The 25,784-nt window shown below is 46.5% G+C and overlaps 1 protein-coding gene and 1 long non-coding RNA gene across 5 annotated transcripts; one reads left to right on the forward strand and one right to left on the reverse strand.

Annotated features, from left to right (window-relative positions):
* Positions 1 to 1,492: 1,492 nt before the first annotated feature.
* Positions 1,493 to 2,645, forward strand: LOC116420776. Its single transcript, XR_004231216.1, has 2 exons — positions 1,493 to 1,810; positions 1,929 to 2,645. It is a non-coding gene; the product is annotated as an uncharacterized LOC116420776 (long non-coding RNA).
* On the reverse strand, positions 2,035 to 22,973 carry ANKRD24 (ankyrin repeat domain 24). Of its 4 annotated transcripts, XM_031947839.1 has the most exons (19): positions 22,697 to 22,973; positions 21,666 to 21,796; positions 15,327 to 15,415; positions 14,768 to 14,832; positions 14,447 to 14,504; positions 12,539 to 12,609; positions 12,210 to 12,316; positions 10,614 to 10,801; positions 10,114 to 10,142; positions 9,422 to 9,502; positions 9,152 to 9,259; positions 8,882 to 8,926; positions 8,617 to 8,715; positions 8,260 to 8,332; positions 6,570 to 6,688; positions 4,434 to 6,029; positions 3,153 to 3,275; positions 2,970 to 3,035; positions 2,035 to 2,509 (listed from the first exon to the last, which is right to left on the reverse strand). In XM_031947839.1, exons 1-19 carry the CDS (start codon positions 22,766 to 22,768, stop codon positions 2,432 to 2,434), a joined length of 3,198 nt encoding a protein of 1,065 aa, XP_031803699.1. In that variant the 5' UTR covers positions 22,769 to 22,973; the 3' UTR covers positions 2,035 to 2,431. The 4 variants fall into 4 exon arrangements, with proteins under 4 accessions (XP_031803699.1, XP_031803698.1, XP_031803700.1 ...); XM_031947838.1 differs by having other exon boundaries at positions 2,035 to 3,035; XM_031947840.1 differs by lacking the exon at positions 9,152 to 9,259 and having other exon boundaries at positions 2,035 to 3,035.
* Positions 22,974 to 25,784: the final 2,811 nt, after the last annotated feature.

Here is a 25,784-nt window from a genome sequence, read left to right on the forward strand (position 1 = left end):
GAGCTCAAGTTTAATGAGACAACATGCAAACAACTACTGGATGTACAAACAAGATATATATAAAACAACTTGGAAATAATCCCAGAGGAAAGGGGCTGATATTAAGGACTAGGAAAGGCTTCTTATCAAGGCAGGACTTTGGTTAAGACAGGAAAGAGAGGAGGCAGAGATGAGGAGGATAAGATTTCAGATATGGGAGACATCAAGCAAAAAACACAGAATCTGGACTTTCAATAGCAAAGAAGTCTGCCTCAGTGAGTCCTTGATTAGGGAATAAGGTGTAAAATGACTAGAATTATAGGAGAGGGCCAGGTAAGAAAGGGCTTTGAATGCCAAACAGGATTTTATATTTGATCCTGATAAGGAGCTGGTGGAGATGAGGGAATTGGGAAATGGGACAAATGTGTGCGGAGTGACATGTTTGTTGCATTTTTTGTTGTTGAATTATCTCAGTCACTCTTTGTGACTTCATTTGGGATTTTCTTGGCAAAGATACTGGAATGTTTTGTTATTTCCTTCTCTAGCTTATTTTATAGATGAGGAAACTGAGACAAACAGGAATAAGTGACTTGCTCAGGGTCACCAACTACCTTAATGCCCTCTTTGGCATGTGCTTTAGGAAGATTTTGGCAGCTGAACAGATTGAAGTTGGGAGAGACTGGAGACAAAATAACTAACTGGAAGGCTATTGTAAAATCCAGGTGTGAGGGAATGAGGGCCAGCACCAGAGTGATGGCAGGGACAGAGAGAAACAGGTATAGACCAGAGACCCCGAACTGTGTGACTGGGAGGAAGGCAGTTCCCTTAATATAATAGGGAAGTTAGAAAGAGAGGAGAGTTTGGGGGAAAAGAGAAGGAGTTCAGTTTCGTGCATTTCTCAGATGACATCATTCCCTCCTTATTTTCCCTCAAGATTCTCACTCTTTTTAAGTTGCTGCCTGCTCACACTCATCTGGCCTTCCCACTGCCTTCTGGGTGACTCCCTTTTTAGTTTCTCAGACAGCAGTATTCTGTATATTAGCCATCTACTACAAAGTGGAGATTCAAGAGCTGCAAGGGCTTTAAAGGTGCTTGGCTACTTCCTACAGGATATTCAATCCCCTTTCTTATTTAATTTCAAGCCTAATTCACTGTTCACATGAACTCTCTCTTCCAGATCTACAACCTGAAGGACAAAATCCTTCCAAACACATGTCATAGTCTGTAAAATGATCCATCATATCATTATCATGAATTACTTTAAGAACTGCTATGATCCCAAAACTCACTATCCGGTAGCCATCATGGTAACGAGACTCTTGTAACTTATCTAGCCTGATCTTCAGTCCATCACTGAGACTTTAAACCTTTTTAATTCAAGAGGGTTTTCAGAGCTTATGCTATAACAACATCAATAACAGTATTTACATAAAACCTTAAGATTTGCCAAGCTCTTTTCATCTTATCTCATTTGATTTTCATAATAATCCTGTAAAATAGATACTATTATTATCCTCTTTTTAATAGATGAAGAAGAGAAAGACAAAGAAAAGTTAAATGGGCCACACAGCTAATAAGTTTCTAAAGGTAGACTCTAAACTCAGGCTTTCCTATGACTTCAAGTTCAACACTATCTACCCTGCTCGTAGCCTTTAGAAATCTCTTCATTGTCAATATTTATTTCTTTATTTTTCTTGCTTCACTTATAAGTGAAGGATTCATGGGAGGACAAGGGCAAAGATGGTAGAGGATGAAAAAGCAAGAATGAATGGAAATTGGCCTTCTGAGAGAGAATACCAACATGGATGAGATCACATTGGACTATCAGCAGGTATTAAAAACTTTTTAAGACTAGCAATGGCTGTCAACCTTGTTTGTTACTCAATTTTTTGCCCATCATGTTTCTTTACTGCTTGTAATACTAGCTCTTCAGAGTTCTCATTTTACAGACGAGGAAACAGAAGAGCAGAAACAGGTTGTGACCGAGGTCATGGAGCTCAGGAGGAGCCCTCCTTTCCCTATCCCTTGACAGAGACCAGCCACATCACACTGTACTTTGTGAGTATAAATACATTTATTGGTGTTCCTGAGGATGGGGAGGCTGTGGGCTAGAGGCTTGTCACAGGATTTAGGGGCTCTGGAAGCTGCCACCTTCGTGTGTGTGTGTGTGTGTGTGTGTGTGTGTGTATGTGTGTGTGTGTGTTCAGGTAGCTTAGGGAAAGGGGGCATTTGTGAGATGAGCCATAAAGGCAAGGGGCCCCCAAGTCCAGAGACTGCTGGTTTGGAGATTGTCCTGGGATGGTGCCAGGCTCTACTGGGTGTGCCTTGGGCAGTGTCAGGGTCCAAAAGGTATGCTGTGTTTGGAGAGCGTCCCTGCAGTGATGCCAGGGTCCAGAAGGTGTGCCCTGGGCAGTGCCAGAGTGAGGAGGGTGAGACTCGGGCCCCAGTCTTCTCATCGGCCCTGTGCCTGCAGCCGCTGCATCTGTAAGATCTGATTTAGGATTCGCTGGACATCTTCATCCATCTGACCCTGGGGTGGAGAAGATGTTACTACTGGGATAGGGGGCGGGCCAACTCTTCTTCCTCACACACTGGTGAGAGAGGGAATGAATGAAACAGCACCAACCTCCAGATGAAAGGAACAGCCCCACTTCCCCTTTACAATCCAGGGCATTTTGAAAAATAATGGCTCAGGGAATTAACTCACCTTAGTAGTATCTTCTGATTACTGGACTGACAAGTTCCACCTGGCTTTTGGGATCCTCTGAGGCTTCTCTTACGACCCCGATACCCCAGTAATCCAAATGGTCTCTCCCCAGGTCAGACCATGAAGCCAGTCCTGGCTGGCAAGTTTCTCCCCTCAGAGTCCTCCACCTTCCTGGTCCCACAACTCCACAATTTAGGCATTAACCCACTTCTGCTTGCTGCCAGCTCAGGCCCAGGGACCCTGCCCCATCTCCTGTATCCCAAGTCGGGGAGGGGAAACTGACCTGGATGGCATAAAGCAAATGGCTCCGATACAAGGCCACCACTGTGCTATGACATTTGTGTGTGTCCTGTATGGGAGGCACAAGGAGGAATAAGAAAAAGGGGAATCACCCTGGACATCCCTCTCCTCTCCTCTCCATGCAGAGCCCAAGCCAGGCATCCCCAAACCCAGCGTCTCTATTCACCTCCAGCTGCTGTTGCAATGTCTTCACCTGTCCCTGGAGGGTGGCCACCTCTGGAGAAGGAGCAACAGGCTGACCCTTGAGGGCCTCCTTGAGGTTAAAGACTTCTTTGGACAGCTCTGTGATCTGTGGAGGGGGTGGGGCACTGATAACTGCAAAGCCCCATCTTTTCCAAGCCTAAATTCTTCCACCCCTTCTCCACCCACCTTTTTCCCCCATCCCACCCAGGGCATGGCTAGGTAGGAAAGATGGCATTGCAAAATCGGCCCAAGAAGGATTTCTAGTCCTACTTCTGTCACTGACTCACTGCATGATCTAGAGCAAGCCATTTCCTCTCTCTGAGCTTGTTTCCTCTAAACTGAAGGGCCGTATCAAGAAAATGTCTTCAAAATTGCTTTAAAAAGTTCCATTGACTAAAATGTAGTGCAATATTCTCCACTCCAAGAGTCAGTTGTGGGGGCAGTAATTTTTAATTTTGCCCCTTGGTTTTCCTACAAAAGACCCCAGTCTCATCATTTAATGCCTAAATTTCATGCCCTCCCAAGTACCCAGCTGCAAAATTATGATGAAGCCTGGGATTCCTGGCTGTTGGTCAAAGGTTATAATCTTCAGAGGACCTTTGGCTCAAAGAGATTGATAATTCTCTGGGGGTGGCCTTTGGAGGGTCCTCAAGAGAAATGCAGGGGTTTTCCAGTTTCTACACCTTAATAAAATGACCTGCACAAGGTTACCTCAACCCAGAAAGTGACAAATCCAGCCCCTAAGGGAGTTCTCTACCTTTTGCCACTCTTAACTCATCTTACAGTGTCTGGCCCCAACCACCATCCTATCTCCATTCCACCCCCAACTTCCAAATCCTCATCCCATCCCTCATCCCCTGAACACCCCCCCCACACTTTTGCTCCTCACTTCCTTTCTGTCCAGTTCATCCCCATCCCATCATTTCCCATGTGCCCAGTGTCCACACATATTTTCTTTCCACTGCTCTATCCACCTGCTCCCCCTTTTCATCTCACCCTCCATTTCCATTCCATTTCATCCCCCACCTTCCTGCTCACCATCCTGTTTCTCTTTCACACCCCACAGGACATTGTGGCCCAACTCTGCAATCCCACCCGTCCTTAAACCATTTCCTAAGAATCTTGCATCCCCTTCTGGAACCACATCCCCTAGCCAGCGATCAGTCCCCAAGGACGTGCTCCTCCCCAATTCCATCTCCTCCCCAATTCCAGCTGTCCTCCCCCCTGCCCTCCTCCCGCCCCTCTGCCGACGCCACCCCCACACCTTCCTGTCCTTCTCCTTGGCCTTGTCCATGGCCTCCTGCGCTCGGCCCTGGGCCTGGCGCGCGCGCTCTACCTCGGCGCGGAGGCCGCGCAGCTGCTGCTCGGCGGTAGCCAGCTGCGCTTCGGCCGCGTGCCGCTCGCTCTTCATGAAGAGCGCCTCGCGCTGCACCTGGAACACCTCGGCGCTCGTCTTCTCGTGCCGCCGCCCCAGCTCGTCCAGGCGCGCCGCCAGCTGCTCGGCCTCGGCGCGGAGGGCGCCCGCCACGCGCTCGTGCTCGGACCGCGCCACGCTGCCGGCCCGCTCACGGTCCAGCTCGGCCTGCAGCCGCGCCGCCTCCTTGCCCTTGACCACGAGTTCCTGCTCCAGCTCCTGCGCCCGGGCGCGGAGTTCCCGGGCCGCCACCTCGGAAGCCTCGCGCAGCTCGGCCAGGCCCCTCCGGGCCTCCTCGCACACGCTCTCCAGCTCGTGCGCCCGGCTCTCGGCAGCCTCCCGCGCCCGGCCCAGCTCCTCCACGGTCTCCAGGTGCTGGCGTCGGGGCACGCACGTGGAGGCCAGCTGCTCCCGTAGGCTCTCCAGCTGCACCTCCGCCTCCCGCTGCTCGCGGGCCCCGCGCTCCAGCGCCTCACGCAGCTCCCGGGCCTCCGTTTCCAGCCGCTGCTGCTCCCCTCGAGCCGTCTCCATCTCGGCCCGCAGTTGGTCCCTCTCTGCCTCCAGGGCTGAGGCCTGCTCAGCCTGGGCTTCTAGCTTCCGGAGCCTCTCGTCGCGGTCCCTGAGGTCTTCACGGGCTTGCTCCAAGGCAGCCCTCAGCTGCGCTGAATCGCTGCCTCCGCTGCTCCCTCCCCCGCCGCTGCTGCCCCCGCCGCTGGCCGAACCCTCTGCCTCCCGCACCCGCTCTCGCAGTCGGCCGGCCTCGGCCTCTGCGGCCTCGCACTTGCCTCTTGCCGCCTCAAGCTCCGCAGCCGCCTCCCGCTCCCGTTGCCGAAGAGTCTCCTCCAGAGCCCGGATTCGGGATTCGAGCTCCTCCTGCAGCTGCTCCGAGGCCTCGGCTGGGCTGGCCTTGGTCTTCTCATGGGCAGAAGGCCCTGGAATCTTGGGTTCTTTTGGGTCGGTGTCCGCGGCTGCCACCCCATCATGGTCCGTGGTTGCCACCCCATCGTGGTCCTCACCTGATGCTGTGGCCACAGCTGATGCTTCCTTCTCCACATTGTTATTCTCTGTCACATTCATCTTCACTTCCTTTTCCTCCTCTTTCCCATTCACTGAATTCTCATTTGTTTCCATCTCCTTCACTTCAATCTCATCCTTTTCCCCCTCCTTTACTCCCTCCTTTCCCCTGTCTTTTTCGGCTTCCACTTCATTCCTGTCCGTCTCCTTCTCCTTCCCGTTCCCTTGGGTCCCACCCTTCTTGACTTTCTCCTTCTCCAGGGGTCCCTGGGCCGAGTCTTCAGCTCCCCTCTGCTGCAAAGCTTGGAGAGCTTCTTCGTGCTGCCTTCGGACCTGCTCAAGCTCTGCTTTCAGAGTGTCATAGAGGAGGACTGGAACAAAGTCTGCGGAGGTTTCCAAGTCCATGTGGTCTTTCTCGAAGTTCTCCAGGACCTAAGAAGAAAAATGAGTTTAGAGGAAATAGTCTGACATCTGCTCCTTAGGGAAGGGACTCAGGAAAGAGGTGGGATGTGAAAGGGGTCAGGGGAGGGACAGGCTTCCCCTGCCATGGACCTTCACCTCCACAGGGGACCCGGAAGCCTGAAAGTCATAGAGAGAGCCCTGGTCTTGGAATTGGAAGTCTGGCTTCAGATCTTAGTCCCCCCATTATTCACTGGGCTTCTTTTTCCTCATTTATAAACTAGGCAGAAAATAATCCTCAAAGGGTTGTGTAGAAAAATCACAAAATTGAATCTTAACCCACTACAGAAGTGAACTATTATTGATGGCACTTAAGAGGTGAAGTGTGAAGTTTAGACTACATTATCTTCTTCCCACTGTTCTATTGCACATTTGGTGAATGTGGTAGTGAGTCCCATCTTGGCTTTATCTCTCACTAGGGGAGGGAGCTGGGGAGAGTGGGAATAAGTGGGATTAAGGATAAGGAATGAATTCAGACTCTGAAACATAGAATAGGATAAAGAAGGGTTGTACCTGGACCTTTTCCATTAATTCCTGGTTTTGTTTAGTAAGTGATGCTACTTGGTCCTGTAGGGAGGCTAGCAATTCCTGGGCAGCAGGGCTCAGCCCCTTGGACAGCAACCCATCGACCCCTGCAGAAGCATGTTTTTTAAAATCACATTTCCTAGGAGCCCACGAAGAATTTGAGGGATCTTGAGATGAAAATCATCCTTACCTAGAAGGGGTTTACCACCTAGTATGAAGAAAAATCAGCCCAACTAACACAAGGTGGAATGAAAGCCAAGGACAGATCAGGACAAAATACTTTTGGAAAATGTGAAAGGAGTGAGAAATTGATGGGGGATGATGGAAATCAGGGCCTCCTGGAGAAAAAGACTTAAACTCAACCTTGAAGGAATATTTCAAAAGACAAAAAAGAGGAAGTGAATTGTCGGCTTCCGGATGACTTGCATATGTTGGAAGAGAGATGTCAGGTCAAGATTAGGGAACTGTAAGTGGTCCAGTTTGGTTGACTCTATGTGTGCACACGTGTGTGTAGCAGACTAGAAAGGAAGTATTGGAGCATCTTTGGTGCTAAGCTGAGTCACCTGAACTGTATGTTAGAGGAAATATAGGTGGAACTTCAGCAAAAGATTGTGTGGTCAGACCTATGCTTGAATGACTGGCAGCACATCAAAGATAGATTAGAAAAATAAAAGGCTGCAGGCAAGGGGACCTTTTAGAAGGCCATTGCAATAATCCAGGTAAGAAAGGTGGAGGGAATAATGTGTATGGGAGTGAGAAAGAAATGTGAGGAAAAATAAAGAGATGTGATTTACAAGATTCTTAATCTGAAGTCCATGGAAAGTTTCAGGAGGTTTTTGAATTTGAATGGGAAAAAATTACATTTTTATTTGAAAAAAATCCTGAGGAATCTATAGACTTCACCAGGCTGCCAGAGGGGTTCATGATGCAAAAAAAAATAGTTAACTCTGCTTTAGAAGATTTGAAGTCCAGACTAGCCCAAGGTCATGCAGACAGCATGCAGCTGAGCAGTGAGCCTAAATCAGCTCCTCAAACTCCAAATTTAGTGCCCTTAGAAATATATCAAAGCTGCAGGAAGAGAAGTCTGACTAGTATTCAATTGTGGATGATGGGGAAGATAATGGTGCAGCCCAGAAAAATAGGGAGTGTGGCAGGAGGAGCCAGCTGTTCCACCATCCAGATTTGGGCTGGAGGTTCCTTATCTTGTTCTGCTCAAGGGAAAGAGGAGGCTGGCAGATCCCCAGGTTCTGTATTCAGAGCCTGACTTGGAACCCTTAGTCTATCCTTTGAAGCAGGGCCTTAGTTAGAATGCAAGGGTTCCCTTGCATGGAATGGAGGGGAGGCTCCTCAATTAAGATGGCGGCAAGCCTTATAGGGGATGGGAGACAGTCTTAGCTAGGGTGGGGGTCAGGAGGCCTAGGTTCTAGTCTCGCTCCCCCCCTTCTAGATCTGCTAACTCATCTATATAATGAAGTTGGAGTTTCCTGTGCCCTCCCAGCTTTGACAGTATGTGTTCTAAGGTCTCATTCAGCTTTGAACTGCAGCACAGTTCACAGGTCTAATACAAAAGGGGCAGGAATTGGGAGATGAGGGGAATAAAACCCTAGCACACAGGGAATGAAATAGCATGACAAAGTTAAAGGGGTCCCCACCCCTTCCCCCCAGGCTGGCTCCAAACCTGGGTAGTCCAGCAGGTCTCCCTCTTCGTCTTGCAACGTGGCCACATCATAGCTGGTGTTCTCTTTGTCATTCTGAGGGGAGGCAGAGCCTGAGTCAGGGTCCCCCTCTTAACCTGCAAGTAGTCATCACTGGAACTCCCCATTCTTTCACCCTGCCCAGCCAGGGTGAAAATCTGTGGGTTCCTTAGCCTGTTCAGTCAGTGCAGAAAAGGGTTTCTAACTTTTGGAGGCCCCATATCATTTCTAGCCCCTTCTAAGGGTCTACTCTCTGAGTTATTTAAAGGCATATATGTGGTCACTGTGTATGTCTGTGTCTCCCTTTGTATCCAAGGGTGCCTTCTCTCCCTGCTCCCCACCTCCAGAAGGGACAGGCGACTCTGCAGACTCTCCACCTCACGGCCCAGACTCTCCTTCTCTTCCTGTTTCTCAGCCAACAGTTGCTGCAACTCTTGCACCTAGGGTGTGGGGAGCAGTTTGCATGACCTAACTCCCTGGAGGTGGCTTTTGCCAACCACAGATAGCAGGGTGCAAAGGCTGCTTGAAAGGAAATGCCATCAGTGGGCCCCACAAGCCTGGCCTGACATCAGCATCCTGTGCCTCTCCCCCCACCCCCAGGCCAACCTGTCTCTCCAGGCTTTGTAGAGAGCTGTCTTCAGCTTCCTGGTGCTATGGGAGGGGAAGAGAAGAAGTGGACTGGTCAGAGCCTGTGGGATCTCAGAACCCCTTATCAGCCTTCCCTCCCCTCTCCAAGGTAATGGCTTCTTCTGCAAGGTTCTGTCTCCTTCTCCCATGTTCCATATCTCTTTACCTCCCTCCAAATTAAGCCGTTCCCTCCCCACTCCCCCAGCACACACGAGCATAATCTGAAGGGCCCCTTCCCCCAGCTCTCGCCTCCTGCCTCCTCTTCTCTTTCCGCTGTTCCAGACCCCGGATCTTCTGGAGAAGCTGACCCCGCTCCTGTCTTAGCCGTACAATTTCCTCATAAGCCTCCCTGTCATCCTAGGGCAGTTGTTGGTTTTAGGCCTTAGACCATCAGATTTGCCTCTCACACTTTCAGATTGGGAGAGAGAGATGCACAAGATGGGGTGCCCCCCCCAAGCCTGGACCTTCCATGTGATCCTTCTCCCTCCACCCACTCCCATCCCCAAGGCATCTCCCTACCGGGACAGGAATGCTAGCAGGAGGGAGAGGAGCTTTTCTCTTCTTGGGGGCTGCTGCCCTTTCCCGACTGGACTGAGATGTCTATGGAGGGAAACACATGATGAGTGTAAAGGAATTGTCCTTCCAGCTCTACCACACCCCTTCCTGTTTGAGCTAAAATCCTGATTCTGCCATTAATTTGCTTGAAAGTCACTTTTTTTTCCTGGGACTCAGTAATTTAGTGTGATGTCAGAATTTCATTGGAGAGGAACTAGATAGAGCTTTGCAACACCCCGGCTGTTAGTCTACTGTCTCTACCAATTTTACCTTTGTACTCTAGAGTACAAAGGGCTAAAAAGAGGAAGAAAGGAGTTTTTCCATCAAATATTTAATTTCCACACATGATATAGGTCTCATGTCCCCTAAGATGCTCCCTTGATTTCTCTAGTCCATTTCAATCTCTGATCCAATGACCCAGATTTGAAAAGTCTAACTAAACCCTGCAATTCTGCAGCTGCATGCGTTGCTGTTTGCCCCTGAATTCTGTCTTCCACCAAATTGGGAGCTACCAAAGTGTGGGACCAGATTTGTTCCTCTGCCTCCCTAAGACTTGGAAGTTCCCAAAGGCAGGGCTACGCCTCGGACCCTCTCCAACCCCATCAACCTAACACACAAGGCTGGATGTGACTCAGTAAAGACTTGGCAATTGATACCTGTGAAGACACTTCTGCTGACTCCTCTTCTGTAGCAGGTGGAGATAAGAGCAGTAGTTAATGTCCCAACTTAGAGACCCTGGTTCTCTGCCTCCCATCACCAGCTGCAGAGAAGATACTGAGGAACTTGTCACCAAATCCAGTGGGGATTTGGTTTGATAGGAACAGGGTTGAAGCTAGATGGGCCAAGAATTACCAGGGTTGGATCCCAGGATAATTCATACCCCAGACTCGGTTAACTTAGGGATGTTTGGTGGAGGAAGAACTTGTGAAAGCACTACTGTGAGTCGGGAATATGCAGATCATGAAATGCCCAAGTGGAGAAGTGCCTTGATATTGGTTAGATCAGGGGAGGAAAGAAGCCTTCTAAGAAGGGTGGGGGGATGTGGTAAGAGATACAAAACCACATGAAGGTGGAATAGGATTGGGAAATGCAAAGAGGAAATCCCAAGGAAGGTGGGGCTCTGCCCACCTTGCACATCACCTCTATCTGCACATACCACTGGTCAGAACCTGGTTTTGTATGGCTTCCTGTAAGAGGTGCAGGATCAGGGCATCCCCTGCTATGGTTCCATAATGTGCAGCATCTTGGCCCAAGGCATCCGTGAGCCCAGGCCGAGCACCTCCTTGGAGCAGCACTTCCACTGTCTCTGCGCTGGCTGCCTCACATGCCAACATCAGAGCTGTCCTGTGACAAAGTGGTATGGAATGGGAGCTGGGTGCCAAGATCCCCCTCCCTGGGTTTTCTTCCTTGCTTCAATTCTGTGGTGCCCATTTTGGACTTCTCACTCCCTACCCCGGCATAGAGGGAACCAAATTGTAAAGTATTCCTCTTTGAACCCTAAAAGAGAAGCAATTTGCTTGTAGTCAGAGAGCTCAGGTGTCCCATTGTTTGTCTATCCTGAAAACCAGACCCCAAATGTGGTCCCCCCAACAGAAAGCTACTTCTGAACCTATCCTGATTGATGTCAACTGGGTGGGTGATACCCAAGGTAACAACTAATGCATGACTATGAACTATGGTAATGGAAGCTAGAGTCACCAATTTTCAACTGACATATATCTTTCAAATTGTGCTAGATAGGAAGGGAGAAGGTTAAGGTGACTCCCAGATTCAGGTGGAATGATTTTCTATGGAGGAAGATGCTACTTCTCTTTGGGATTCCAAGGGGGCCAGCTTTTGGCCTGGAGAGGATCATGAGAGAAGCTTACTTTAGTTGGACAGGTAATAATCCTGTTTCTATAGTGCTTGAATCTTTACAAAGAACATTCTGCCTATGTGTCAGCTCATATCTCCTCCTCCACTGGGCACTTTATTCTCTTGTCACAGTCTGTTCTCCAGGCTTGCAATGCATTCCCACCTCCTCTTAGAATCTAGTAATATAATTCAGTAAACACTTATTAAAGCTTATCCTGGGCACTAAAATCTTTGGGAAACCCTTCCTGATTCTCTTGGGTGTGAGTACTCCTCTGTGCCCCCATAGCTCACTCATGTAGACACTTCTCTGCTTATGTGGGATTGTCTGTACAGAAGAGAGAGGCCCTAAGGGCACAAACTGATTCGATCTTGTTTTTGTATTTGTATCCCTAGTTCAATAAATTATCTTTTGATTGAATGTGGGGTGGATTGTGCCTTATCTTGCGGATCCTAAGGCTCTCCTCTCCAAGCACAGGGCGCTTCCAAACATAACCTTAGTTTTAATATTTCTGCACTTTCTACATCCTTGTGAGGAAACAACAGAAAATTGCCCAGCAGGCCAGCACAGAAAGGAGATGGAAACAACAGAAAATGGCCCAGCAGGCCAGCACAGAAAGGAGATGGCAGAGTGTGACCAGATGCTAGAACTGGACCCTAAGGAGTGAGAGGCCACAGGAAAAGGGAAAAAGCACTAGGGATCTGGTGCCCCCGAGTTCTTATTCCAGGACAAGAAGGTGTGAAGACATGTTTGTATTCGGTGATCAGTGAAAAAAGTTAAGGAAGAGGAAACCTTTGGGAGGAGGGCCAGGTCCTGTGGGCCAGGTCCTCTGGACCTGTTCCAAAACTTCGTTGGTTCAGCTGAGGCCCAAGGACTATGGTTTCCATGAAGCATACTCACCTACCCTGTTGGTCCCGGTCATTCACAGAAGCCCCACGCTGCAGGAGGAGCCGGCACAGCTCTGGGTGGCACATCTGAGCTGCCAGGATGAGGGGGGTTGCGCCTGACTGGGAAGGGGTATGAGGACAGCAAGAGAAAGCATGAAACGAGATGCCTTGAGGGTAAAGGGAACTCCAGGTGGCCCTTGGCCTTTCCTATATTACTTGGGAGGCGCCCCAACCCTGAAATGAAGCCCTAAGAACATGGGCTCCCCTAAGACCAGTAAGAGAGGGATGCTGCCCAACTCAGGCTGGTATAAGGCATGCTTAGGGTCAAAGGAGAAGGCTCACCCGGTCCCGGGGGTTCAGATGGGCTTTGAAGGAGCAAAGCAATTCAGAGCAGGCCAGGCAGCCACCAGCCGCTGCAGGGGGGACAGAAAAGGATAGGGAGGGAGCCATCAGAGGGGAAGGAGAGAAATCAATTGAGAACAGGCTTTGGGACCTCGGTTCTTATCCCTCTTTGATACTTAGTGTGAGTTTTTTTTCCTTTCTATAGGCCTCAGTTTCTCCATTTACAAAAGGAGGGAGTTGTACTTGATAACCTTTGAAATATCCCTCAGCTTTAGAAAGAGTGCCCTGGTTCTGATTGAGGGTTGAAATATTGAGATATAAAAAATGAAGCGACATTCTCAATGTCAAGACAAAGATATTACCCAGAGAGGGCTAATAGTCTAGTGTATAAAGTTAGGAAGACCTGAGTTTAAATTCTGATTTAGATACTTGTTAGCTGCATTACCTTGGATAAGTCACATAGCCCATCTCAGCCTTAGTTTTCTCATTTGTAAAATGGAGATGATAATAGCACCTACTCCATAGAGTTATTGAGGCTTGGGTGAAATTACATAAATGTAAAACAATTTGCATACCTTAGAGTGGTGTATAAATATTACCTTTAACTACATATTTACAGAAGTTGCAGCTTCTACATTTATACTTCAAGCACTGGCTGTATCCAAGGTGACAGCCTCAATAGACTCCACTTCACTCTCTAAAGTCTTGTGCTTACCACCATCAGCCTCTGCATTTACTCATCCCTTATATTAAGATTTTTCAAAAGCAATTTCATATCTGTTTTCTCAACCCCTATGAGGAAGAGAATGTAGGTATTAACCTTGTTGAGAATGCTTCTGCTGCTACATCCTTGTGCTGTGGAATGGAATATGAGCTCTCAGAGGGTCACTGACTTGGTCATTCAGTCCAGCCATACTCACTCCCCCAATCTACAGATGAGGAAACTGAGAGCTAGAGAAATGGTCATTTGCCTGGGGTCACTTAAGCAATATGTAGCCCCAGGACTGGGACTCAAGTTAACATCCTCTGACTCCAAGCTCATTGTTCTTTCCACTAGCTCAGGTTGCCTACTCAAAAGCTATAGAAAAGGACTATAGGTTTTGATGGGTCATCATAACATAGTGGCCATCAGCTGATTATTAGTATGCAGTTCCTGCCTTTTGGGAAAGACTTCAAGTACAGGCCATGTGCGTCTCTTGTCCAAGCCCCTTCCCAGCTAAGCCTACAGAGGCCAATGTACTAGAACATGAACAACGGGATCATTTAAAAGAATTTTTTTAGTCACAGCATTGCATTAAGCTACCTACCAAGGAGACAGATGGCTGTAATCTGCATGTGGTAGAATTTGTGCCCACATTGATCATGGATCTTTAAAAATGCTAAAGTGCCAGTGGAGAAACTGAGAGGGATAACAACTTGCCTAAACCGGTAGTAGAACCCAGATCAATTTAGGAATGTTTCTCCAGAAGACTGAACTAATTATCCTGACCCTCATTTTTCATTTTTTCTTCATTCTCAGTGACCCATTGTCACTAAGACAATAATAAATTGATAAAATTACTTTTAATTTGTTAATAAATTTATTAATAAAATACATTTTATTACTTTCCCCACATGATAGTGCAAGTTTTTTTATTTTATTATCTAAGAAGAAGACTCTAAGAGGTACTTTCCCATGTTCACAGGCAGAGCTGGGATTTGAACCCACATCTCTTGATGTGGCTGGTTTTTCACTATATTATGGTGTGAAACTGAATCATGATACATGCTGAATTGGAGGTTCTAGGCCAGGAGGCAATGCTGGCTATAGAGCTCCCATCAGGAGGAATGCACTGGAGTTCAAGACACCCTATCAGGCTGGTACCTAGGCCTGAGAGGAGGCAAGGGAAGTCAGGATTCAGTACTCACCTGCGTGATGGAGCGCAGTCCAGCCGCTGCTGTCCGCAGTGTCCACCACACAGGATGCCTAAGGTGAAGGAGGTGAAAAGTGTGGGAGGCCAGACCAGGAGGGATCTTGAGGTCCACGGCTGTTCCCTCCCACCTCTTCTCTCACTGCCCCTACCTCCCTGTTAGGCCCTTGCTCCCTTGGGGGACAGTAGTCTACGTGTAGGGTGCCTGATCTGACTAGAGAGTGTTAGAGTAGGATGCACCTTAGAACACAGAGAGCTGAGAGGGACCTTAGAGATTATCTAACACTGATGGAAAACGGAGGTCCAAAGAGAGGTGAACCTGCAGCAGTTGTTTCAAACACTGAGGGTGTCCATACTTTGCTGCCAGATGGAGGGCGTTGTAACCTGAAAGACAGAAAATCCATTGGGCCACCTATCGGGAGGCATCTGGGGAAGAACATTTTCTAAACTAGAAGAGGTCAGCCAAAATTAATCTGGTGACAAAAAGGTCGGTCTCACTGCTCACGGTGGATTAGCTGAGGCCTGGGTCAATCTGGCTTCTGGAACTAGAATGTTTGAGCTTGAGAGGAACCTTAGAGATCTAGACCAAATAAACCTTCCATTTGACAAGTAACAGAGGTTTAGGGAGGGGAGGGGCTTACCCAAAGTCATCCGGTGAGTATCAGTCACACCACTGAAGCTAATTCTTTGTGTCTCCCAAGAACCCTCTCCACTCTACCATGTTGCATCAATATCAACAGGCTCATAAGTCCCCATTTTATAGAGGGAGAAACTGAATTATTTCAGCATTCTGCCCTCCAGGCTGTGACAGGGCAGGTCCTTCTACTGCTCCTCCTTAGTCCTCCCCTAGAGTCCCATCATGAAGGAAGGGTGTTTACCTGAGCCATCAGTGCTCATGGCATTGGCACCGTGGGCCAGCATCACCTCCAGGCAGGCAGATGCCCCTCGCATAGCAGCCAAGTGGAACCTTGGATATGATACAACAACACAACAGACAATACAATGCAACAATCCAGTCAGGACACATCCTAAAACAGGTCTAACACTCTTCTGCTCAAGAAGTTTCGCTGACTCCCCATTTTGCAGGATCAGAGAGGTAGAGCTGAAAGAGATCGTGGAGGTCTCTAAGCCAGCCTCTTCAATTTACATATGAAGAAACCGAGCTGGAGAAAGTTTAAGTGACTTATTCAAGAGGCAGTGGCTCAGGCCTGTTTGAACTTGGGTCCACTTACTCCAAATGGAGATTTCTTTCCATAGAACCACACTGCTTTCCTCATGGGTAAAATACAGAGTCCTCAGGATGACATTTACATCACAACTTACTTCTAATCTCCTTTTCCAGCCCACTTTCCCATTATTCCCCTTCCCATGTCCTCTATATTCTATCTAAAATGGCTTACTTGCGGAAATCAGCATTCCACCTTCTGATTTGCACAGTTTGATTCACCATATCTGGAACGCACTCCCTCGTTTTTCAGGAAGCCTTTCTTCAAACCCCTCCTCATTATTGCTTTCTCCCCTCCACCTCCAAATTGGCTGAATGTAATCTCTTCAAAGGTGTCCATATGTCTTCACATTCCCAGAAATTAGCATTGAGCTTTGCATATAGTAGACCCTAAATAAATCCTTACTTAATTGAGTACCTATTGGGTGCAGAATCCGGTACTGAGAACATTCAAAGAACATATATTCTCTGGCCTCAAAGAGTTTATAGTCTCTGAAGATGTCACCAACAGTTATCATGCACAGTATTATATAAATGCATCATTGAGAGACAGAAAGAAACACTACATGAGGTCTGAGAGGAAAAATTTTTACTGACTGCAGCCAGGTGAAGAACAAACAGAGCAGAAACATTCTGAGCTTGTTATTGGGAAAGATTGAGGTATTTGGGCCATGGAATCCAAAGCTGGAAAGATAAGAGCTTATTTAAGTGCTTACTTAAGAGGTTGAATCACTCAAAGTTTTTGAGCAGAGGAGTGAGATGATCATATGTGGGCTAAGAAAGACTAGTCTGATAGTAAAATAAAAGCTGAAAGGAGAAACAGCAGAAGCAAGAATGACATGGGTAGTAAGGATGGTCTGCATCAAGGTGGCCAGAGTATTTTGAAAGCATCATCCCTACCCACCAATGACAATAAAAATGTTCCTTTCCCAATTTCCCATTCCCTAGGGCCCTTCCCTGCTAAGGAGGCCCAAAACCTACACAAAAAGAGTGGGTTCCCAAATATCTCTTCCCCTCCTGCCTGTCCAAAAATCCCTGGTGTTGATTTGGCTTCTCAAACCCTACCACCTTCAACTCAATACAGCCAAAATGTGATCAACACTAAATTCGGAGTCCTAATCTTCTGCTTGGTATTTAAAGCCCTTCACCATCTGGTCCCTTTCTTCCTTTCCAGGCTTTCCCCACTTCTATGCATTCTATGTTTCAACTACAGTGACCTACTTTCGGTGCCTTGAACAAAACGCTCTTGTTGCCCCGACTCAGTGGTTTTGTCCTGGGCAGGAGTGCTTTCCCTCCAGTTGCCTGGGTTTCCTTTAGACCTGGCTCACATTTTACCTTCTGCAGGAAGCCTTTCCAGGCCCAATCCCCAAACCTTGTGGTTACATGTTTCTTCTGACTACTTTCCATTGTGTATACTTTGTATCTACATAGTTATTTACATCTTGTCTCCTGCAGAGTTTTTGCCTTTCTTTATACCCTCCCTGCACTTAGCGGACTGCCTGGCACATGACAAATGCTTAATAGCATGTTTGCTAATCCTTATTAACTGACTGACTGAGCACAGTCTCTGCTCTCTGGGAACCCATAGTTTTTAGGGGACTTAATGTACACTAAGAAAACCGTGCCTCAGTGTAGAATATAGGTGCCTTAAGAGAGTTATAAAAAGCACAGAAAAAGAGGAAGGAGAGAATACTTTTGGCTGTGAAGATCCCTGAAAAGATTCTAGAGGAAATGGCATAGGAGCTGATCCTCAAAGAACAAGTGCTATTTCACAGAATGATAGACTTAGAAGGAGCTTATAGTGATTAGTGGTCACAGGATTTAGCACTGGAAGAAAATATAGAAGTCCTCAAATTCGAGCTAATTTTATAGAAGAGGAAAATGAGACCCAGAGATGCTGTATGGCCTGCCCTTAGTCAGACATACAAAAAGGAGTAGAGCTGGATGGAACTCAACCAGAGTCCTGACTGCACATCTCTTCATGACACCATCATTCAGTCTGATGCTTTCACTTGAGAGGATTCCACTCCAAATCCAGGGCAAAAAAACCCCTGGATTTGGGACATAGGACTTGAAGTTAATCCTGCCTTTCTCATTTATGTGTATGGCCTGATGCAAGTCACTGACTGTTAAAAGAGAGGTTAACCCCTCTGGACCTCTGTTCCTTCATATATAAAAAGAGGGATTTGGACCCAATGACTTCTTTAAGATTCCCTTCTAATTCTAGCTTTTGATTCAGTGATCTTATGACAGCTGGGGAAATTGAGGTTTGGAGAAGATTGGCTCAGGATCAAGTATGGAAGACCTGTGTTCCTAAGCTCTGGACCCCACTCTATCATTCCATTCTGCTTAGGAGGAGGGGGGGACTGGGCTTATAACTGTAGAGACACTCCTAGATGTATCCTCCCTCAGAGCAGACACTGGGGCTCTCAGGGCTTGAAGTCTTCAAGAAAAGGCTGGATGATTACTCATTTAGTGGTCAAATATTATGTTATTATGACATAAATTATAGTGGGGATTCCTTTATATTATTCTATAAATTATGGTGGGAATTCTTTTATATCTTAATATAGTGGGAATTCCTTTCGGATATGGATTGGACTAGATAGCTGCAAATTCTGGGGTGCTGTGGGGATGAGGTGAGGAGCACTGTGTTGAAGTTACCTCTCCCTGGGGCAGGAGAGTTAAAGGAACAGAATAGTTGACACTATTCTGTCTAACCTGGGACTGCACACATTGATTTTTCCTTCTCAGGTCAAAGATCAGCTCAATGGAAGCCATTATGGATGGAGAGGTGGACGTCAAGGGATTCTGGGCATACAGCAAGCAATAGAAAGGAAGAGTGCAAGAGCTGTGTTCTCAGGAGGGAAAGTCTGGCTTGGGGCAGGTTGAACAAGGAAAATGTGATTCTGAAGAGAGAATCTGAAGCCAGGTGGGGAGGGAATTTCGAATGCCAGGATAGAGAACCTGGATTTTATCCTATGGGGAAAGAGGAACTACTGAGCATTACTGGTAGGAAAACCAATGATTAAAGCTCAAAGCTCCCCTTCTTCTCAGGGATTCTTGACAACCCAGTGACTGCCCACTGCCCTCAGCTACCCAAAACCTTCCTCTATTACCATGGTTTAATAGACCAATTGGTTCTTACCAAAGTCTTTTGCTCTAAAATTCTCTTTCCATTCTACTCTCTCCTCAGTCTATTTCTACCCTAACACTTCTAACTACATCCTAGAAAGTCTGCATTATAATCCAGTTCATTTCTTTGGCAATGGAAGGAATAATAAATAATACTAAGTGTTGCCATATACATAGATTAACTCATTTCATCCTCGTAAAATCCCAAAGGAATTAAATGGTATTGGTCACACATTGAGATCTCTTTTAAAAATTTTAAGCTGTTGAGATATTTGTTGAATAGGGGAAAAGAGGGCAGGGAATTTCCAATCCCTACCTTTAGAATCAGGAATGATTTAGCCAAAAATTTTAGGGGAAGATTTTCTAGAATAAAGCTTCTTAAACTGTGGGCTGAGATCCCATATGGGGGTCACATAAGTGAATTTGGAATTGTGAAAATATTGTGAAAATTGCAGAAGTAGGATTACCCCAATGTTTCATGTTTCTTTGTAAAAGTAGGATCCATAGTAGATTCCTTGGCCAACATGTAGGAAGAGACATATGAAAAATATTGATGATCTATTAGCATGGAGGTTACGAATTATTATTTACAAATGGCTGACTATTTTTTGTGCGTGGAGTCACAAAAAGTTTAAGAAGCCTTGTTCTACAAGGCCTCAGTGAAAATGAACAGATACTGCTTGGCAGCTGGAGTAAGGTTAGAGGAACTTCTAGTCCTTTCCCAGGAGTGCATCAACCCAGAGAAGTTAGGCTGCCATCTTGACCATCATAGAGATCTTGGGATGTGGAACAGGAAATTTGGGGCCGTGAAAAGGAGGTATCTTTGGGAATAAACTTGGTATTGGAATGAATTATTCTTTTATTCTGGGTGATCAGGTTCATTTTAACATTTCCACCCCTCTTCCACTGTAGGCAAATAGAGAGACAGTATCTATTGATAGCACAGAAAATTTTCTGACTGACTAAAAACAAGCTCAGGATTCTCATTCTATGAATTCATTCAAATTAAGGCCCAGAAAAGTGGGCCTTTTCATAAGGAGAGATCATATCTTGGTGTAGGGACAGTTCTGGTCTTAGAGGCTCTGTTCCTGGGTGGGTATGGGGCAAAATAGCTTATCTCCAGGTCTAGGAAAATCACAAATCATGAGTGTCAAGGCTGGATGGTGGAAAGCATACAGATTAGACTGGTGTTCACTTCCTAATTCTCAGTAGTTGTGAACCAAGTCTTTTAATCTCCCTAATTGTAGTTTTTCTCTTCAAAAAAAAAATGGGGACAAAAACTGTACCATCTGCCTCATGGAGTTGTTTTAAGGAAAAGGTTTTGAAATGGTTATTATTATAAGCTAGGCCTTGAAATTTTTAGTTAAAGATTAACTTGATAAATAGTAAGGTATAATAGAAAGAGCCCTAGATCCAGGGTCAACACAGATGAAATAAAACACAGGTTCAGCCAGTTACTCCTTGTATAAGATTCTACAGTAAGGTATTACTTGGTGATACAGACTAAGTAATACCTTACTATAGAATCTTATACATAATTTCCCTTTAACATAATTTTATAATTATACAATTCTCCACTACTACCAATGCACAACTTTACATCTTGTCTATAGTCAGCTAGATGTCCCAGTTAATTGAGTACTGGACCTGGAATCAAGATTTAAATCCTGCCTCAGATTCTTACTGTGTGACCTTGAGCAAATCACTTAAGTGTTCTCTGCCTAAGTTTCCTCATCTGTAAAATGGGAATGATAATAATAGCACCTACCTCTCATAATTGTTAAGAGGATAAAATGAGATAATACTTGTAAAAGCACATTGCTAGGTATTATTATTATTATCGATTGTAGTGTATAGAAGATGTTGAAGAAATGAACAGGCAGCTGGTGGCAGCTGCAAAAAAAAAAAAAAAAATGGGAAAAGTCATTAGGGTTCTGATCTCTGAACCCAGGGAGTCAAGCACACTCAAGGCCAAGGAAAATCACTTATCCTCTTTATAGTTCGGTTTCCTCATCTGTAAAATGGGAATAATAATAGTATCTACCCACAGGATTATTGTGAGGATCAAATGACATAATTACAAAGTACTTAGCATAGTGCCTGGCATATAATAAGCACTGCATAAATACTAGCTATTATTATTATTAAGCAACTACTATGAACTGTGCATTATGTCAGATGATGGGGCTATAAAGATAATAAATGAAATAGCCTTCAATGTCCAGGTGCCTACATTTTAACAGGGGAGACAAGAATACACATATATATCTACACGTACATGTATACTATGTATATATATATATATATATACACACACACACAAAATAAATATAAATATATATGAGTATATAAATATAAGTAGAATGAAGGCATATAAATAAAAAGTAGCTGTCTCCAAGATGGTTGACAGAGGAGGGCCCTGGAGGCTGAGGGGATGCTTGGAATGTAGTATTTGAAGCTCCCAGTAGAAGAGAGGAGTTCTGGGAGGCTGGTGGGCAAGGGGGACACAGACATGGAGGTGAAGTGTCCACTTGAGGAAATGTGAGCCGGCCAGTGTGGCTGGGCCACAGAGGGTATGGAGTAAGTAGACTGGCGTGGGAGGAAGGGCCCAGGTAACAAAGAGCTTTACATTTTAAATTTTTAAAAGAACAGAGGAAGCCAGTTCAGCTGGATTGAAAGGTGCATGGAGAGGAGAAGCATGTGCTTGAATGCATTCATGAGTGAGGGAAGGAACTGAGGCTCCAGGGAAGCTGCTGTCATCCCCCTCATCCCAAGGCAGCATCCTTCCCAAGGATGCGGGACCTGCCCCCTGGCTTGCTTCATTGGTAGGTCCCCGGGGGCTGGGTGGGGCACTTACGAGGACTTGCCCTCCGGATCCAACTTGGTAGGAACCAGCCCTTTTCGGGCAATCAGGGCAGAGACTCGAGTGGCGTCGTTACTCTCCACAGCCTGCATCAGCTTCTCGTCATTCCTTCCCCAGTCCTGGCTCTGCTGGGCAGCCGGGAGATGGGGTTAGCGGGTGCTGGCTGGCCCCCTTCCTCCCCAGCTATCTCCCAGCTAGGTTCCTGTCTCAGCCTGAGCCTTGGGAGCAGGTCAGGCTGGGATCTCCAAACACTACTTAGTCCCCTTTGCCCTTCATTTTTGCCCTTGCCTATGGGCAGGCATGGAAGAGGGCAGCCTCAGGCAGGGCACCTGAAACCCCCAGCTAGCTCAGCTCTCTCCCTTTCCCTGTCTACCCACCATAGGGTGCCTGCCAACTTGCCTGGTGCCAGCCTCTCGCTGTGGGCCTCGGGATCAGGCATCGGCCACAGGGGGGGCAGGTGCCAAGGTCGGCTGGGCTCAGCCATAGCTGTGAGCGGGGGTGGGGTTTGGGAAGGGCAGTCCTGGACTGGGGCAGGGCCCCTGGCCTGCCAGCACATCCTCCTGAAACTTATCTCTCGAAACCCCTCCCCCAATTCAGTCCCCCAGCCCATTTTCACCAACTTCAACTCTAAATTTGCTCCCCTCCACATTATGTTCTTCAACCTCTCTCCAACTCCATCCCTAACCTTCCACAGAAACCTTAAACTCTCTAACAACCCCAAAGCCCGTCTTTCTAAATCTCAGCTCACGCTAGAGCATACCCACCCACTCTATCTCTCTGAATCTTTTGCTATCCCCCAAAACCCCCTCCCAACTCTAACCCCTTTAAACTTCTCCCCCATCCCGAGGAGCTTCTTTCAAACTCCGACTCCCACCCCCACTAACCAAAAGAAAACAACCCGAACTATTCTAAGGGGCTGAGAAGATCCCGTGCGGGGTCAGAGCCCAGGTGCGGGGAGGGGTGAGCCAGTAGCCCCCCAACCACTGCCACTGTCCCATCCTTCCCTGCCCCTGCCCCGCTCCTACCGAGAAGGAGGCGGTGGCGCAGAGACAGATCTGCTTCATCACGTCCAAGGCGAGCTCCGGGGCTGCGGCCATTCGGGGCTTGGGGCCGGAGAAGCTTAGGGCTTGGGGCTCAGGGCTCGGGGCGGTGCTGCCCGAATACGGGACGGGAGCCCAGCGAGCCTCATCCCTCGGGACTCGAGGGCCCCTGCTCCTTCTCTTGCTTCTCCCGCCCCTCCTCGCCTCCCGCCGGTCACACTGCAGCTCCCTAGCCTCCCAGCCTCCCGCAGCCCCGCCTCACCTCCCCCCTCACCCCAACACCCGCCCCGGCCCAGTCCCCTTGCCCCGCCACCCCCAGCCCCTTTTCCAAGATCTCCCCCTTAATCTCCATCACCCGGTCCCCTTCTCTCCTTAAGCGTCTTTTTTCCCATGACTCCTTCCCTCTTTCCCCTATTCTCCCCAACCCTCCCCCATCGATGCTCTCACCCCTACCCCTCCCTCGCCCCCCACCACTGGCCAGGACTTTCCTAATGGGATGGGAGGGGTGGAGGGAAACAGGGAAAAGGTCTTGGTCAGCTCTCCCGATTTCTTCAGGGAAAGGTCTCCAGAAAAGAACAGGGCAGAACTCCTCCAACTTATTATTTTTTAAAAGCCTGGAGGTTCCTGGGCATAAATTGTGCATGTAATTTATCACACTTCACTGGGCAAAGGGCTTGTGCCTACCATTGCCCAACCTCCCTTCTATTCTCTCTCTTTGCCATTCTCCCTCCATTTCCTTCTTGCCCCTCTTTCATCCCCCTCTCTAACCCCTGGAATAAAACTAAAGTATTTATTTAAATAGTAGTATTAAAATTGTATTTTTAAAATAGTAATATTAAAATAGTATTTTAAAATACTAAAGTATTTTAAAGCTTGTTGGGTATGCTGAATGTTTTGTTTCATGTCCCTATGAGAAAATGTTTTGTAACCATCAAGTGTCTTCCTGTCTCTAAATTTAAACTTCATGATCTCTGAAGTCGTTTCCAACTCTAATTGTCTATGTTTTAAGATTTTTCCAGCTGTGACATTCTTTTCTCAAAAGTCACTTCCTGCTCCTTAAACTCTGACATTCACAAAAATAGTCCTAGAACTAGAAGGGACCTCAGACCATATAGTTCAATCGTCCTTGAATATTATCATTAACTTATTATCATTCAACCATCATTGTTGTCATCACCAGTGCCACTATCATCAGTACCCATCACTGTCATAATCTGCACCATGTTTTCCTCATCACTACCACCAGTGTTGCCAGGATCATGCAAAGTTCTTTACGTATTATCTCATTTGATACCTCCAATGCTCTTCCAAAACACCTTTTTTTCCCTTTTGCAGAGATACATTTTTTTTTTAGCATTTTTTCACATAAATGGAGTCGAAATCTACTTCTTTACAATTTCTATCTGCTGCACCTAGACTATCCTCTAAATTGAAGCAAAATAATCTAATCTTTCCTCTACCTGACTAGCTTTCAAATACCTAAAGAAGTTATGATATCTAGTCAGAATCCCAACTTTTTTGCCTGATATTTTAGGGCTCCAGAATGTTCTTTTCTGCCCCCCTCCCTAACCCTTGTCAGCATCCTTGCAGCTTTTTATGTGATTATAGGTCACATTTCTTTAGGAAAATGGAATAGACCTATGATTTCAATGGTACAGGTACATTCCTGATCTTTCAGACCAAGCACTTTTTTTTATTGTAACTTAGAGCCAGGGGCCCTGAATCCAGTGTGCCAGAGGTGAGATTAGAACCTAGGTCTTTTTAGATTGGAGACTAGTTCCTTCTACTTCTCAACTGCCTCTCTAGAAATCCTTGTATATTCATTATCTCATTTGATCATCACAACAACTTTGTGTGTGAACCAACAATTAACATTAACCCTATTTCACAGATGAGAAAATGGAAGACAAGGGTCACATTCTCCTTTCCCACTCCTTATGCCTTTTTTGTTTCACCCTTGTCCATGTCTTCCTTAGACTGCACATACTCCAGAGTTCCCCTTGCTTGGAATAAACTCCTTCTAGTCTTTGTAAATCCTCTTCAGCCTTCCAGACTACAGTCAAACCTCACCTTCTTCAAGGAAATTTCCCTGATCATTCCGATTCTACACTTATCCATCCCCCAAATTCCTATTGTACTTCAAGTCTGTCATCCAAATTTCACATTTAACTATCTATGAAGGTGAAATTTATTTCTCCATCTTGATTGTGAGCTTCCCAATGGCAAAGACCCTGACTTTTCTTTATTATTGTCTTATAGTGTACCCTTAACTCAGCTCTAATCCCAAAGAAAGTAAGGATAGAAAGAAAGGGAAAGTAAGGACAGGGAGAATGTAGGATGTTCAGTTTTCTGGATGGAGATTTATCAGTAGGGTGAAAAAGTAGGGTCAAAAGGACAGAAAGGGGAAAATCGGGGGCTCTGTAAATTAATTTGTCTGAGGGCCATCTTTGTTGCAAAGAGAGCTCAGTTCATCATTAACAAGTATTTCCTCATACTGACTAAACAAATTATGCTACATGAATTAAATGGAAAATTGTTTTGCTATAAGAAATGATGAGCTGACAGAATGAACCATGGATAGATGTGGATGAACTGACACAAAGTGAAGTTATTGAAACCAGAGAAACAATATACACAATGACAGAAACAACAGAAATGGAAAGAATAATAAGCACAAAATCAAAATTAAATGTTGCAAAATTATAAAGAGGGATGACATTCTGGACTTGAGAGAAAGGACATGATCAAGGGCAAGAAGAACAAAATGAACTTAATAGATGCAGGGAATGATAGGAAAAGCCAGATAAAAAGGAGACCCTACTCTTCCCAGGAGAGAGATCCCCACCAGCCAGCGCCCAACCCAGCGCCTGGGTAATTAGTCATAGGATAAATGTTCTCTGATAAAGATAATGAGATTGGACACCAACCCCCCTGCCCCAAGCTGTCACCCCTAGAGCAGCTGCAGTCACCCATCCTGACTGGTATCTGGTTCCCTCCTCTGGGATGCTTAATGCAGGGCAAACCTGACTCCCTTTGTCACAGAAACAAGAGAGGCAGGGGAGCAGGTGCATAG

This window comes from Sarcophilus harrisii, chromosome 1 (genome assembly GCF_902635505.1).
Source record: "Sarcophilus harrisii chromosome 1, mSarHar1.11, whole genome shotgun sequence".
NCBI classification, from domain to species: domain Eukaryota; kingdom Metazoa; phylum Chordata; class Mammalia; order Dasyuromorphia; family Dasyuridae; genus Sarcophilus; species Sarcophilus harrisii.

What these genes read in the sequence shown, in the direction of transcription:
- ANKRD24 (XM_031947838.1), bottom strand. Translation starts at nt 22,768, where the DNA reads ATGGCCGCAGCCCCGGAGCTCGCCTTGGACGTGATGAAGCAGATCTGT. An exon ending in AAGAGAAGAGGAGGCAGGAG is followed by an intron (nt 8,927 to 9,151) that starts GCGAGAGCTGGG and finishes CCCCTCCCATAG; the next exon opens with CACCAGGAAGCTGAAGACAG. An exon ending in AGACCTGCTGGACTACCCAG is followed by an intron (nt 6,689 to 8,259) that starts GTTTGGAGCCAG and finishes ATGCTTCTGCAG; the next exon opens with GGGTCGATGGGTTGCTGTCC.